At 36.0% G+C, this 17,096-nt stretch overlaps 2 protein-coding genes and 1 pseudogene across 2 annotated transcripts; all 3 read left to right on the top strand.

Moving 5' to 3' along the window:
- Nucleotides 1-426: 426 nt before the first annotated feature.
- Nucleotides 427-1,250, top strand: LOC114381597 (annotated as a pseudogene).
- Nucleotides 1,251-4,129: 2,879 nt separating this feature from the next.
- LOC114382358 (polypyrimidine tract-binding protein homolog 2-like) lies at nt 4,130-10,765 on the top strand. The gene is made up of 11 exons (XM_028341719.1): nt 4,130-4,273; nt 5,179-5,384; nt 5,502-5,711; nt 6,582-6,644; nt 6,727-6,800; nt 7,197-7,292; nt 7,529-7,586; nt 7,790-7,894; nt 7,997-8,078; nt 9,133-9,245; nt 10,113-10,765. The coding sequence occupies exons 2-11, from the start codon at nt 5,199-5,201 to the stop codon at nt 10,410-10,412; spliced, it is 1,287 nt and encodes a 428-aa protein (XP_028197520.1). The 5' UTR covers nt 4,130-4,273; nt 5,179-5,198; the 3' UTR covers nt 10,413-10,765.
- A 3,120-nt stretch (nt 10,766-13,885) lies between these two features.
- Nucleotides 13,886-14,781, top strand: LOC114381598 (protein MAIN-LIKE 1-like). Its single transcript, XM_028340862.1, has 2 exons — nt 13,886-14,041; nt 14,122-14,781. The coding sequence occupies exons 1-2, from the start codon at nt 13,886-13,888 to the stop codon at nt 14,779-14,781; spliced, it is 816 nt and encodes a 271-aa protein (XP_028196663.1).
- The last annotated feature ends 2,315 nt before the right edge of the window (nt 14,782-17,096 follow it).

The following is a 17,096-nucleotide window of genomic DNA, read 5'->3' on the forward strand; positions in this document are numbered from 1 at the left end:
CTTCAATTCAAGACGTTCCTGAATTGAAGTATAATTGAACAGACACTTTATTAATATTATAATTTAAATGATGAAAAATTTCAATAATAAGAAATTGTTAACAAATAAGTTAACTTAAAAATTATAAATACCTCTCTGTTCCATACACTGACTGCAACATGGTCAGCATACTCGGTAAGCACTGATGGGTCACGCGGCCCACCTGGAAATCCCTCAGCATCATGACCAGCGTCTGCACCAGGTGCATGTACGTTTGCAGCTACCACAGGCTCATCCGCTACCACAAGGGCAGCTTCCCATTGTCTACGTGTCGATGTTGTAGGCCTTCGTTGCTGGGGAGCATCATATGAATCATGACGATCCTCTCTCCCCAGAGCTCTACAATTAACCCTACCTAAGGCACAACCTAAGCCTCTAGTTCTAACCATGATCTGCAAATGTCTACCACAAATTCCATCACTAAACCACACAAATTCATCGCAATATTAACTTGTTCAAACAAAACAAAATTCAACAACTTATACCCTTCAAAAAGTAATTTGATTTTCAGGTGCTCATAAACTCTATAGTGTGTACTCGTTGTGGGAGTTAGTTAACGACATTGGAGAGAAGAAGGAGAGTGGACTCCTCAATGTCAGGATTCTAAATCAGTTCATTATTTCCTTCTCCAAGTTGCACAAAGGGAAGGCTGCATTGGAGGTGTTTGATAAATTTGAGGCTTTTCACTGTTTGCCTGATGCAGACACCTATTACTTTACAATTTTGTTGTTACGGCATATTCGAAGGTTGGGGAAATGGGGAAACCTATGGAGATGACGAGTTTGAGGGAAAGTACGGGCTGCATACCACATGTGTACACTTACACTGTTCTTGCTAGCGCTTATTGAAATGGTGGGGATATGGAAGAGGCTCCAAAGATCTTGGCAGAAGCAAAAAAGAAGCAAGTTAAGTTGAGGCATGTGATGTTTCACACTCTGATTCGTGGATATTGCAAGTTGGAACAGTTTCATGAGGCTTTGAAGTTATCTGCTGGTGTAAGATTATGGTGTCGTCCAAGCGTTGATGAGTATGACAAGTTAATACAGTCTCTCTGCTTGAAGGCTTTGGATTGGGAAATGGCAGAAAAGCTACTGGAGGAAATGAAAGGGAGTGGTTTGCATCTCAAGGGAATGACGAGGGGTTTGATTAAAGTTGTCAAGGAGATGGACAAGGAGGTTGTCAAGGCTGAGAGCATTGTTGCAGGGGTGTAAACATTGGTTGCTCCAAAGCCTTCAAGCAAAGAGACTCTATTAACTTGTCATACTCATCAACGCTTGGGCGGACACCATATACCATTTTGTTAGCAAGTTGCCATCCTAAACATATACACCATACACCATATGTTTAGCAAATTCATCACAATGTAATTAATAGCCTAAATACTTATCTAAAATATGTGGTTCGGTATTCCAATGAAATTCTCCATAACTACTTATAGGATAAGTAATTAAAAAGGTAAGAAGATTGAGTTCCTCCTATCCCCTAAAATCAACTTATGCCCTTAAGGTTTTCACTTAACCCATGGTTTGGCTTCAGGTATGCGCTTAATTAAAGTCATTTGGCTTATCTCAGATTTCATACTGCTAGGAACCAAGAATAGAAATGGAAAAGATGCTGGGACAGGAAGTCATATGGCTTAATCCTCATATGTCGTGACTGGAAAAAATGCTGGGACAGGAAGCCTCTTAGCAGCCCTAGCTGAAGCTAGCTTCCTAATTGGACTGGAAAAGAACAAGTTTACACTTATAATGAAGTTTTCATTAAGTATTTTATCTAGGCCCAGGTTTGAAATTTTGCACTTTTGCCCAAACCACATATGCAAGAGATTTTTTATATTATATGGGCAAGTTACCCTTCTGAGTTATAACTAAGTTTGGCTAGGCCATAAACAAAGCCCAAACAGGCAACATATGAGCTTAAGTAAATCAAGTCAGTTATGAGTGTTGTTAAGCTAGCTTGACTTATCTGTTAAACAAGATTCACTTCAAGTTTTATGGTCACTTTTCTTTCAAATGAATTTTTTGTTCTAGTGCCTTTACTAATTTGAGCTTAGGAAGTTTGACTTATCTATTAAACAAGATTCCATTTCTATTCTTGGCTTAAGGTTTTCCACTGAAGTCAAAAGTAATGCAAACTAAACAAATTTCAAACCAATATTAACATGTTCATGTTCAAACAAATCAAACAGTACAATACAAACCAAACAATGTAGCATAAAACCTATTTGTTCAAAGCAATATCAACATCATCAAACAATTAAAGTATGATTTGAAACTTATTTCATCATTCATTCATATTCTACTTCATCCTAAAACCCTCAAAACTAACCCTAAACCCTAATAAAAAACATTTTTCATAAATTTAAACCTATTTGACATTTTTTTAATTGATTCGTATGCTTCTTACGGATCAATTTGATCCGTATGCTTCTTGCGGATCAACTTCATCCGTAAGAAACATACAGATCAACTTGATTCGTATGTAGCTTATTTCATCCGTAACCTATGCGGATCATCTAAAGCCTATGTGGATCATCTAAATCCTAACCTATCTCTACTGCGGATCAACTAAATCCCTATGCGAATCAAATAAATCCATACACACTACACTACACCAGCAAAAATGGAACCAGAAACGCAAACGCCACCACAGGGAGGGAGAAGAGGGCTTACCTCGACAATGCCGACAAAACCCGGATGAGAAGAAGCTCCAAAGCACAACGAACACGACTCAAGAACAAGAAGACAACATGGGGCGCGCACAACAAACGGGGCTAAAGAAGAAGACAGGGGCGCAGGGGCTCAAGAAGAAGAAGGGGCTGAAGAAGAAGAACAGGCTGAAGAAGAAGAGAATCAGAGTCACGGCGTGAAAAAATGGCTGGGTGCACAAAACTTTTTTAAAAAAGGTAGGAATATTTTTATCTTTTACCTTTAAGTGCTGGGTGCACCTAGCATCACCCTAAATACAACTAGCAAAGGTCATTCCGATAAATTACAGCTCTCAATTCAATCCATAAATTATGTTTTAAAAACACATCTTTAACCGTCCAAATTATTTACTATAGATCCAAAAGCTATTTGTTTTTAGAAGAATAGATCCAAAGGCTATTAAAATCGCAACAACACCTAAACGGCTAAACCACTTGCGACAAAGTTTAAAACTATTTATTGCCTTTTCGTAGGTGAACCATTTAATTGATTGTTCACCGTAGATTTTATTTTATTTTTTAAAAAAAGCACCAACAAACATGACAAACTAAAATTTTCGAACTCAAGATTTTAAAAAAAAACTCTTCTTTCCTATCATATAAGTTTCTTAGGAATATAAAAGTAAAATAATATATTAATCACATTCTTTAATTATTTACCTCATTAAATAATTTTTTTATAAATCCTCATTTAATAGTTTAATAAAAGTAATATAATATTTTTATTATAACTAAACATATTTTTAATTTAACATAGAACCTACATTCTCACCTCCCTATGAGAATATTTTTAAAGGAAATTTGATCAAAAAATTCTCAAAAAATATTATTTCACGGGAATGTTATTTTTAGAAATCAAACCAAATATGAGGAACTGACCTTCTCAAATTTAAAATTTCTGGGAAACTACAAATTTATCTTGTACCAAACACTCCATAACACTCAAAACATTAATTATATAGTGGGATCAAGTATTCAGATTTTTTAAAGCTATGACACTAAGTCTAGAATTAATTTTCAAATTTAAGTGTATGTTTAGTTTATACTATTTGATAATTGATTCTAAGTATACAATTAATTTTTAATCATTTTTATATATTTAATTTTTATTAAAAAATAATATAAAATTGATTCTAAGTTTAAAAATAATTTTAAATTAAAGTAATTTTGAATAATATTTTTATGTTAGATCTTTTGTATTAAATTTTATCTATAACTTAATTTTATAGTAAAAAAGATAAATCACGTTATTTCAAAATTAATTTTAATAAAAATCAATTCCATTAAAACACACTAATAGTTAATTGAAATAAAAAATAGGGATAAAAATTATATTTTAGTTTTTTTTTAATTAGCAAATAATATTTAAACAAAAATTAATATGAGTGTCGAGGCTGAGCCTCTCGCCGAACACCATTGGGTTGGGTTATCTGAAGCTTTTTCAGCGGAGGAAACATAACTGCGCACGTTTGGGAACCCTATTTTGGTGAACATCTCAAGAATCAGAGTTTTTTTTACCACTATCAGGTAATTTACACCATTTCCCTAATTGCCTTTCTCGTTTTTTCCATTTTCACGCATTCCTCTGAGTCTTCGTTGAATGAAATTTAAGTGGCTCGTGTTTTGATAAATTGAACTTAAAACGGCATTGGAGATTTCGCCTATCCGATCTCCGTCAAACTGTTTCGATTCTATGCCTGCGAAAAATTTATATTTTTATTCCTTAAATTATTATCAATTTTCTGTTGTGACACGATGAAGGGCAAATTAGTCTATATAGGAACCGATTTTCTTAAAAAAGAAACATGTAGTAAGGAGACTCGATTATGTTCTTGAATGTTGATACTGTTAATTTCTTGATGGGATGCTGGTGGAATTGAAAGTTTATATAAAGCATGGTGTCTGAATTAGTAGGAACTGAGTGTCTCTTGTTGAAAACATTTTAGATAAAAAAAAAAAAGAAGATAAATTAAGCAGAATATTTATGCTTATATGATGGAACCTATGAAGCACGAACACTGCACACGGACATTTTGACACCGTTAATGTCTAAAATATAGGACATGGGGACACTGTATACACACACAAACAGGGAGATTCTAATTAAATGAAATATGGGTAACATATAACAAAATACCCAAATTGATGGTATATTCATCTTTTTAAACGAACCTTTTACGTTTTTTTAAAGTGTATTAGTGTATAAAGGTAACAGTTTAAGTCTTCAAGCGAACAAAAAGTCATTTTTGAATCAGATACCTAATAAGAAGTGTCGAACAAGTGTACAAATGTTTGGGTGTGTCGGTGTCAGAAACGTGTTTGACACGGCAACACTTCCAACAAGAGAGGTGTCCGTTCTTAATAGGATGTAACACCTAATTGTCATTTTGAAAATTCTAAGGGAATGTGTATTTGGTGATTTCCTTCAACAGGTTTAGGATTATTATCTGAAATGGCATCGGTGTCTACTCAGCAACAGTTCCGTTACACGCAGCCACCATCAAAGGTGCTTCATTTGAGAAATTTGCCGTGGGAGTGCACAGAGGACGAACTAATTGAACTTGGGAAGCTATTTGGGAAAGTTGTGAACACAAAGTGCAATGTCGGAGCAAATCGGAATCAAGCTTTTATAGAATTTGTGAGTTAATGTGCTGTTTTATTCCTTGGTCTTGTTTTGCCTTTCATATGAAGCTACCGATGTAATGGTATTAAACTATTTAATTATTAATTATAAATCATATACTGTAACCTTTAGGCAGATTTAAATCAGGCGATCGCAATGATATCATATTATGCCTCATCGTCGGAGCCTGCTCAAGTACGAGGGAAAACTGTGTATCTTCAGTATTCCAATAGGCAAGAAATAGTGAATAACAAAACTGCAGCAGATGTTGCTGGAAATGTACTGTTGGTAACAATCGAGGGTGAAGATGCAAGGCTTGTCAGCATTGATGTTTTACACTTGGTAAGTGATTGCATGTGTGCCTTGGCTATATATGCTGAAATTGTCATCATGTGTGGATGCTGGTTGTTTAGTTTCGTGATTAGGTTGTTCTTTGTCAGGCTATGGAAAAATTGTTGACATGTATGTAAATGAATCAGCAGGCCAATGTCAAGGCAATATCTGCGATGGCAGCTTACTAGCTTAGTGCTTTGGGAGAAAGAGTGCATGTGTGTTTGTCTCCTTTCTCCTTCCCTTAACGCTGCCTCTTTCTTCCCTATTCTCCCCCTTGACTCCTACCATGGTTGTAGTTTAGGATGTTGCAATTATTTTTTCATTTGTCCATCTATCTTTCATATCCATGTCGGCATTTTGCTTGTACAGTGTCTGGATTTAGATTTTGACTCTGCTTTTTAAAGTTTTTTATTTAGTGTTTGGTTGTGTTGTATACCATTTGGGGGTCTTATTTGAAGTAGGTTAATCCCCTTCTGAACATGGCAATCAGATGCTGAGTTTTCACCTAACCTGTAGGCTGTAGTTGAGGAGCTAATTTTCTTCAGAGCTTTGTTTGAATACAAGTAGGAAAGAAAATAAAACCGTTACCTTCAAAATCATAAATATTAATGTTATTTTAATTATATATTTGAAGCAGTTATTCAGTTAAGAAATTTGTCTAAATTGAGTTCACTCAGTTAAACTATATTGTTTTACCCCCCCCCCCCCCCCCCCCCTCCGGCCTGCTTCCAATTTTTTGTATGGTGAATTATCTTACTTATTTGTTGATGCTCCCAGTTCTCTACATTATACCTTAGATTACACCAGACATTGTTCATTTCATGTTCAGTTAGTAAGATTGTTAAACATCATTCTAAAAGTTGTTGTTCCCTTATGTAGGTCTTTTCAGCCTTTGGGTTTGTGCATAAGATTACTACTTTTGAGAAGACAGCAGGATTCCAGGTTTAATGATTGACCACCCTTATCTATTGTGACTTTTTCTTTTCATTCTATGGCCACAAGCTTATGCAATATACAATTGTAGGCATTGGTGCAATTTTCAGATGCAGAAACTGCTACCTCCGCAAAGGATGCTTTGGATGGAAGAAGCATACCTAGGTGACAGTTGTATTATTTGTCTGACATGGTATTTAGTTCAACTGTGATGGACATATTGGCTGTGGATGTGGTGCATATCCTCAGATTGGTCAACTATAGACTGTTGTAACTTGTATATTCACACTCTCACTTTGGTTTATTTATTATGTAGTTTATATGCTGTTTTTGAAATTGTAATTATGAATCATTGAATGTGTAAAATACGGTTAGCTATATCATTCCAACTGGACCAATCATAAGAATAAATGTGTTGAGTTCAAGTTTTTTCTACTAATTAGTAGTTATTAGCACATTCATTGGCTCTGCTGATATGGTTATATACCTTATGCATTATTATTGCTTAACTGTTGGTTGTTAATTATGATTGATCTTTGACTTTTGCTCCCTTGGTATCAGGTACCTGCTTCCTGAACATATAGGACCATGTGGCCTTAAGATCACATATTCTGGACATTCAGACTTAAGTGTCAAGTTTCAAAGTCACAGAAGCAGGTTTCCTGATTCCTCTGGACTCTGAGTTTCTTAGGCCTACATGGATCCATATTTTTATAGAATTTGTATTGCTCTTTTTACCTGTGTTCTCTCTTTTCCCTGCTGGTATTTAATTTATTCCTTATCACGGGTATTGCTGTCCATATAGTTTCTTAGCCTTTATTTTTATGGTTATTATATCACATTCTTTATTGTTTTTAATTATTGTAACTTTTCTTGGTTTTTTCTTCTTCTAGAGACTACACTAATCCTTACCTTCCTGTTGCTCAATCTGCCATGGAGGGAAGTGGACAGGTAGTGTTTTGATCATTCTGTTTTCTCTCATGTGAGTCATGACCCTTTTAAATGTGCAAATGGAACCCTCCGAATTGCTTATTGTAACTTGATATTCACCTCATACACATCAGTGAGGTGTGCCTACTACCAAGGGGTTGCCATTCATGCTGACTTCCTCAATGAGGAATGTGTTCTTAACTTATTATTTTTAATTTTTGCAGCCCATGGTGGGTTTGGATGGGAAGAGACTGGAGGCCGAGAGTAATGTTCTTCTTGCATCTATTGAGAACATGCAGTATACTGTAACCTTGGATGTCTTACACATGGTACTTTAAGTCACAGTGGCAGTTGCTTATTTCTGACATTACTGACTAATGGTACACTTTAGCTGATAATATATACCTTCTTTACTCTGTTTTCTGTGGCAGGTTTTCTCTGCCTTTGGACCTGTCCAAAAGATTGCAATGTTTGACAAGAATGGTGGTTTACAGGCTCTGATTCAATATCCAGGTTAGGTTATCTGAAAAGCTTTACCCATCTTTGTTTTGATATATATGTTTATATTATGTTTTTACAGTTGATCACTAGGGTTGTTCAAACTGGTGTGGCTGTCAATATTCTTTATATTTCCTACGGTTTGAACATTATATTTGGGAACGGTTTGAACATTATATTTGGGAAAGTATTTGAATCAAATGTGCTTTTGTGTTGCATGGTTCTGTGAAAATCTGGTTTATATGATCTACGAATTGATGAGAGGAGCTAAGTGTTACTGTGTGCGTTGGTATATATACTCTGATGAATTCCCTTGTTTGATTATTTGCAGTTTTTTTCTTAGGGTGTGTTTGGTTTAGAGGATGGAAATAGAGAAGATAGAAATAGACGAGAAATTTTTTAATTAAAGTAAGTGTAAAAGGTGAGTCTCACAAAAAAAGTACAAAATTTCTCTCCTCTCTACCAAACACACCATTAGAGTTTCTTCCCATTATGAATAAAATCTAATGTTACTTGATAACAGCAGTGATACATTGTTGAGATGATTTATTTTGGATTGAAATCTGTAAGAAAGATGACTCTAGCTTCACCTTATTCTTCTGCAAAAAAATTGTCCAAAGACACATCCTAAGGATTATGGATACTTCTCACAATCTCCTCAGCAGGGTAGAGCTATAAATTTCTTGTTGGAAAGTCCAAACGCAAAATTATACAAGGAATTTTTATAAATTTTAGAAAAATTTAGATGGTACCCAACCAGCACATGATTGACTTTTTATCCTTCGAGACTAGCTATATACATGTTTATGATTATGAGTTTGCACGATGATTTTGGCCTAGTTGATAGTTAGCAGAATTTTGCATGTTTTATTTTATAATATTATATGTTTGCGATCTTGGTGACTTGTTGGTCATGGGTTCGAATCCGGAAACAACCTCTTTGCATATGCAAGGGTAAGGCTGCGTACAATATCCCTCCCCCATACCTTCGCATAGCGAAGAGCCTCTGGGCAATGGAGTACGAAGTTTTTTTTATATGTTTGCGATCTTGATTTACTTTGGATTACAGATATCCAAACAGCTGTTGTGGCCAAGGAAACCTTGGAAGGACACTGCATATATGATGGAGGTTTTTGCAAGCTTCACATCTCGTATTCACGTCATACTGATCTTAGTATAAAGGTAACCAACCTACACAGTATAGATGAGGATTTCATGAGTAATGTTTGTAAGAGTTCAGTGTAATGATGAAAACCAGAAAAGTATAGTAACAAATCTTGTGCAACTATGATCAGACAATGGTCCATCCGTTATACAAGCAAATCATATCTAGACCTATTTGTTTTGGGATATACAGTTTACTGAACTCAACATGAGACCTCTAGTTTTGGACCGGTTTTCAGGTTGAAGTAAGCATGTAGCTGTGTCAATATATGCTGAAAAGACTTCCACTGGATCTTTCCCGATTTCCCTTGTTATGGAATTTCTTGAATGCATTAATGTCAAGTATCCTATTCCAAATATTGAATTCATATTTTCTGTTAATTATGCTTGGCAGGTGAGGGGAATTCCTTATTCTATTGGTATTGTGATAGGAACCAAGAATTGAAATGAGAAAGAAAAGAAAAGATTTTTTTGACTAGTAAGAAAAGAACAGAAAATAAGAGAGAAAACTCTCCTCCTTGGGTTTCTCCTTCACAAATGATTTTTCCTTTCACCAAGAGCTAATGCTCAATCTACAAATGATAAGATCCCTCTCTCTCCTATCCTTCTTCCCCTATTTATATCTAATAAATCCCTTTAACTAACTAACTAGCTCCTTAACCAACTAATCAATCCTAACTGTAGTAACTAACTATTAATAGTCTAACCATCTTAACTAACTTTTCCTTCTCCTTATATCCTAACATATTGATTATTGGATATTATGAAATCTTTTTCCAAGCTTTCAGCTAGTATGAGTCCATATATGGTTATTTTACTTTTAAAGAAATGCACTTCTGTTATGTGTTTGGAGGTTCAAATGTTTTGGGATTTGTGTGATTACAGGTGAATAATGAGAGAAGTAGAGACTATACCATTCCTAATGTACCTCCACCTGTAGTGAATGCTCAGCCCTCAATTTTAGGGCAACATCCAGTTCCGATGACGGGCCCTCCTCCTCAACATTACAATGGAGCTCAGTACGCACCAGTTACTGAGCAAACTCTGATGTCTCATTCTCAGGCTGGATGGGGGACAGGTCCACCTCAGTCTATGCAACAGATGCATAACCATCCTTACACGCCATCCGCCATGGTGCCACCGCAAACAACCCCTGGAATGCAGTTTCCAAGTCACATTCAATAGCTTGCATCTCATGTCTCATACACCAAGTGGTGAACAAGGTCAGTGCCATCTGCAGAAGTGAGGACTACCATTTAAATTGTTGCTTCCTATGATGTGAGGAAACTGGCGTTTGCTGATGTGATTCCGAAACTCTCATTCTCCCTTGGTTTATTATTATTAGATGAGATGAGATTTTGATATTGTGTGTAAGCAATTGGTCAAGAACTTTAGGTCGGCTGGCTAACATTGGAAAAAACTACACATTCTATTTTTCGTTTATTTTGACTTGGTTTGGTATTTGTTTTTCAGATATTGCTTTTCATAAGTTAATCAGTCAATGAAATAAAAGTTGTTAATGAAATTCTTAGGTAATATATATGTAAATCCAAATTCTGAATGAAGCCCAACGTAGTTTAGGTAATATATGGAATTTATGCTTTACATATTTGCTCGTAAAAAGTTTTCTTTTGGGGAAAAGTTATTACATTTCTCTAACACACCATTCGATCCTCGTTTCTAGCAAGTTAATCAATTTGTATAGAGAATAAATGAACATCTTTCACAATAAATTAAGGATATTTTTTTAGCAAGTAATACATCTAAAGTCCATGTTTCTTATTATTATGACCAAAATAATATACTTATTTGTTTATTATACTTCTTCAATCCTTAATTATAAGATCATTTCAGCTGATTAATGTCTTCTAAGAAAAATAGTTAATTTAGTTAATCACATAACTTTTGTCACTTATTTGTATTATCATTTTAAAATTATTTTCTTATCTTCCTATCCACTTAATTGTTTCTCATTAATATTTAGAAAGAGAATAATTAAGTAAATATGTAGGAAAAATAATTAATGTTGAGTGATAAGATAATAATTAGGATCTTTGAAATCTCGAGATATTCCTACAAGCTTGAGTCTTTGTCTCGACCATGAGACTGATCCTTATCCAATACTTAGTTATACAGTTACACTTAAACTCCTTTCCCTTACCACAAAATACATCCTTAGAGAGGGGTGAAGAACTTTAAGTGTGATGAAGTCCCTGATCAATTATTAGTCCCATGACCAACTTAAAAGATCAAAGTTTGTGGGATACCTTGAGATCCCATCGAGAACCAAAGGTCCTAATTATGATAATTAAAAAAATTACTATCATATATTGTAAAATTTAACCTTCTATCACTTTATCTGTGACAATGTGTATAATGTAAAATCTTTTTATCCTAAAAAAAGGAGCATTCAATTGATAAGAAAAATGCTAATTAGGAAAAAGTTAAATAACTAAAAGGAGAATTTATTTTCAAGTAAATATTCAATTTAGTCTTTGAATTTGCAAAGCGCTAACACTTGGGTCCCTTGATATTGAAAAATGAAATTTTGTCACTCAATTTGTAAAAAGTGTGACAAATTTGTCCCACTTTAACTCTCATTCATTAACCCAAACAAACCTGCGTACGTGTCATGAGGCTTGATTACGTGTGATGCCATGTGTGCAAATAGATAGTTGCGTCGGTGATGAATGAGATGGATTGATTTGTCACCAAATTTTCAACAAATTAATTTGTCATCATGACACCAAATTCCCCCCTCCCCCACCTCTTCTCCTCCGATCATTGTTTTCCGTGCTAGAGGATTTTCGACGATGACATTGCATTGTGTTCAATGTTTTTGAGAACATTAGTTGTGTTTCATTTTTTTTCCTTTCTTGCCACTTACTTCCTCTTGAGTGATCTCTCCCTTTGTTGAAATTTACTTTCACAAACCACTCATATCCCAAAACGCCAGATTGAGGCTATTTCCCAAAACCTAAACAACATCAAATTGACACATATTATTGGAAGTGCATTATACTTGACTAATCATCAATACAACAACAACCAAATAAAAATGAAAAAAAATCTCAAAAGAAGAAAAAAATTTAAAAATCTCAACAACAACCATTATGGTCCCTCAACCCTACCATTTTTGTTGATGACACCCCTTTGTGCCACTAGAAGCCATCGAGGAGATCCTTCTGTGCGGTGACTTCTCTATCATCCTCCCCTAGTAGGGTGACGACATCATCGCCATGTATGCGCATGTCGCTAACGAGATCCAATGGCCGCACTAGATCCATGAGTAATCAGTTATCCATAACAACAACAAGTTTCAATAATGGTTCTCTTTCACCAGACTCAAAACTTCTTTTCCATCCAAAGCTCCAAATCTTAGGAAAAGAAATCATTGACTAAGAACTTGATAACCCAACAGATGTTAGGCTTCACAAGGTGTTGTGTTCTAACAAGAACAAAAAAATCTCAAGTAACGAGACAAATTTATTTTTTTATAATTTAGAGACACAAGTATCAGCATCTTACAAATGGCAATTGCTTTGGGCACCTGCCCAACTGCTGGTACACCCAGCATCTTTGGTGAAATGGCAAAAATGCCTTTCACCCTTTTTTAAAAGCTTTCGAAAATCCCCCCCCCCCGGCTGCTACAGTATCTAGCCCACAGTACCATTGGTTCTCTTCATCCCCGTTCGTGTTTTCATCGTGCCACCGCCGCTCATGTTGTCGCCTCGCCGTCACTGTAGTCGTCATCGTGGTAAGTTGGTTTTTATTCCATTTACCTGGTTTTGCATTCATGGTGGGGGGGATTGGAGGGGATGGTGGATCCGTATACAACATATGGATTGGGAATCCGTATGCATCATACAGATCCCTAATTTGTAATTTTTTTTGTTTGAGTTAAAAATAAAATTTTAAAATTAAATAATATTTTAGTTTAAAATTTGCTTTTGTAATAAGTAAATGTTGTTATTTTTTTGTGTAATTTTAATTAATTAAAAATAATTATTTTTTGTAGTTGATTTTTGTTAAGAAATTAAGTAATTTGTTTATTTTAAAACAAATGTGTGTGTGTGTGTGTTGTGATTTAATTATTTTTAAAAAGTATTAGTAAATTAGAATTTGTTAAATTTGTTATTTTAATTACATAAATATTAATATTTTGCATTAAGAAGTTTAGTAATTTTGTTATATTTGATAGTTTAAAAAGTGTTTTATAAATTTGTTATATATGATAAGTTTCAAATGTTTATTAGTATATATTTGACAATTTAGTAATGATATGGAACTATAAAAAAAATGATCATTAGTCAATTTTCATTACTTTAAGTTTTCATTAAAATTTAATTGAAAATCAAAATTGTAGTTTTATTTTGACCATTACTTTAAGTTTTCAAAAAAATTTAATTTTTTTATTGTGATAGTAATTTGGGATTGATTGAAGTATTGTTCTTTTGCTTACGAATTTTTATGACTCCTTTAATGTGCAGATCATGGTTGGAACACGAGGTTCAGGTCGGGCTTTAAGAAGGGTTATAGGAAGAGCCCTAGGGAGAGATGTCAGACGTGATGTAGATGATGCTCTCTAGTGGCGAAGGCCCACAACATTCGCATGCAGGAAACGGGAAGTTGCACTTGTTGTTGAGAATGTTGACAATATGGATCATGCGGATGAGGAGGTCCATGAACAGCCTGATGAAGCAGTTGGTGTTGATGTGCCGACTAATGCCGAGGGTTTTCCAGGCGGACCCCACAACACATCAGTGTTGCAAGACTATGTTTATCATGTGCCCACAAAAGTTTGGAGTGGAGAGGTATTTGTAATTTTAAATAAATTTTATTTCCGTAAGTAATTGTTAATTTTTGTTAAAATGATTTATATTATCATTTCCAGGAACGTCCTGAGCTGAAATTATGCTCCCATGGAAGAAAGGTGGAGAAGTTTGCCAAGCCTGTCCTTGAGATCGAAGGCTTAGTGGCTGCCACAGGATTAAGTCCTCTGATCACATGTTTGCTGGACACTAGTGATCGGGGACTTATGTTTGCTTTCGTGGAGAGGTGGCATAAGGAAACCAGTAGTTTCCATCTGCTAGTAAGAGAGGTGACTATCACCTTGAATGATGTGGCCTCATTGCTGCATTTGCCTATTACAGGCACATTCCATAGTTTTGAGTCTCTTCATGTGGATGATGACATCTTGCTGCTAGTGGAATTGCTTGAAGTAAGTGGTGAAGAGGCACGAGTTGAGACAGTACAATGTCAAGGGGCATATGTTCGACTTTCCTGGCTGCGAGACATATATCGAAGCAAATGTGATGCAACACAGTGGACACCCGTAGCTTGTGCGTATTTGTTGCACCTTCTTGGTTGCATACTCTTTGCTAACAAGAGTGTGACACGCATTCATGTGGTATTCTTGGACGCATTGAGGGACTTGACGCAGACTGGAAGCTACGTATGGGGAGTTGTTGCACTAGTGCATTTGTATGACAATCTGAATGATGCGTCAAAGAGCACGACCAGACAACTTGCAGGATACATCACACTTTTATAGGTCATTTGAATTTTTATTCAAAATATATATTTACTTATTTACTCTATATTGAGAAATGTGTTTAATTGATTTGTTTGGAAAATATGTGCAGTATTGGATCTACGAGCACTTTTCCTCTGTTGGTTGAGTTATTGTTGTTGAGGATTATGATGAGAGGAAACCACATGCCTGTCGTTGGAAGTATGTGAAGGCATTACCAATATCAACGTATCGTAGGCGGTTGGATAGATTGACATCTGATGTTGTATGTTGGATTCCATATGGTGACCACCGTGCATTCAGAGAGTTTGAGGTTATCTCTTTATTTCCAGGCATATCAACTAGGGTCCGTCTACTGTCATACACCGACCGGAGAGGGTTGTACGACAGTTTGGGTATGTGCAAACCATTCCTCCACACCTTAATGCTCCTTCTCTCTGTATAGAAGACATTGATGATAGATGAATTCAGTTTTCTGAATACATTGCACCGGTTGGTCAGATATGTGTAGCGCCTGGGCAGTGTTCACCAGACTACATGGATTGGTTCTACTCGATATCTCATCCCTTCATGAGTCCAACACAACCTAGGGATCCTCTTAGATAGCCCCCCGTGCAACAGCATGACACATTTGTTGAACCATATATTGCTCAGCATCCAGTGGCGACAATGAGTATGAATGAAGCAGCTGAAGATGCACATGCTGGTGTAGAGCGGCCTCGACATGCAGTGGTAAAATAATTTTTCAAATGTAATTGTTACTCAATTTATGTGAATTCATTAACCCTTAACATTATTTGTTTTTGTTTTTAATCATGTTGTAGGAGGCTTGCCAAGCAATACCAGAAAGGTTGGAGCGGTTGCTCAACCTAAGGATAGTCACTGAAGGTACAAAGACATATGATGCCATGGAGGACTGCTTGCGGATCGCTAGAGGAGTGATTCCAGACCACAATGTATATGTGTGGCACGATGAAGGCGGTGTTGGAACCCGGCAAGTGCACCAGATCGCGCAAGTAGTATAAAACGGTAAGAACCGAGTATCGAACTCTCGGGAAACTTGTGTTACTTGGTAAAACTATATTCAGTGAATAGGTGTCTAGTATGAAAAGAGATGTGTTGACTATGAACATGTATGTAAACTAACTATTAAAAGGAAAATCACGTGAGTAATGATGTGTAAAGACAAGTAGACAACACGTTGGTCTTCCTCTTAGGTGCCTGATGTTAAAAGGATATTCTCTACTTAACAATGCTCACATGTTCTATGGTGTCTCCTAAAATGCTAAACCCTGATTCCTCATGATAGTCTAGCCTAATCCCGATCAAGCATCATCCTCAGATTCCTCTTGTTGGACTAAACTTGACCAGAACCGCATTAAGACAAACATACAAACAACTAGGCTACTGTACCCCGATCCCTCGTGATAATACGATAAACTAGCCCTATCCTATCAAGTTCTAAGAATCAGACCAGTTTCCACTGTTGAATGATCCTAACAACACATGCATCTACGTGATCAAGGAAAAAGCATGCTAGAATGAAATACTGATAGCACAGAGAACACATAAAACATCATTAAATAGATATACAAGTATTTACATCAAGTACCTACAAGGAAGAACCAACAAAGGATTTAGCTTTCTATATCTGGGAAGCTTCCTTTACAACAAAGAGAAGAGAAAAATAAAGGATTGAAGAAATACAAGCGGTGAGGATGTCTCCTCCACCTCTAGAACCTCACAATCACTCACAAACTCATCTCAAGCTCTCATGACGACTTCCTCTTCAAGCTTCGTTCTTTGCACAACAAAATCTCTCAAAACTCTCTGGATTCAAACCCTTCTCTCTCTAGAATCTCTCACATGCAGAAGCTCCTCGATAAAATGGCCAAAATCCCTTCCAAAATCTGATTTCAGGCTTAAATAAGTGGCTTTGTTTGTGCTAGCATGCTTAGCGCGAATATGGACCGCTCAACACGCATTAGTGGATTTCGGCTTAGCGCGTGTTTTTCTCACTCAGCGGATGGGCTCAAGCGGTGCGCTTAGTGGGATGAACCCTCGCTCAACGAACATGCACAACTCATCCTTCTTCCATAATCTTCCTTGCGCTCAGTCAAAGGAGTGGTGCGCTCAGCGGATGGCTCGCTAATCCAGAAGATTGGCTTAGCGAGCAGATGAAAATCAGCATTTCACAAACTTGCCTAATTGACCTAAAAATGAGAGGAAATGATTATTAAACACACAAAGTGGAAGTACTAAGTATTTATTACCTATCTTTAACAAAAAGTAATTACAACGCTACAAAATAACCATAAATTGGAGGAGTTTGATAC

The sequence above is a fragment of the Glycine soja genome, chromosome 13 (assembly GCF_004193775.1).
Source record: "Glycine soja cultivar W05 chromosome 13, ASM419377v2, whole genome shotgun sequence".
Classification (NCBI taxonomy): domain Eukaryota; kingdom Viridiplantae; phylum Streptophyta; class Magnoliopsida; order Fabales; family Fabaceae; genus Glycine; species Glycine soja.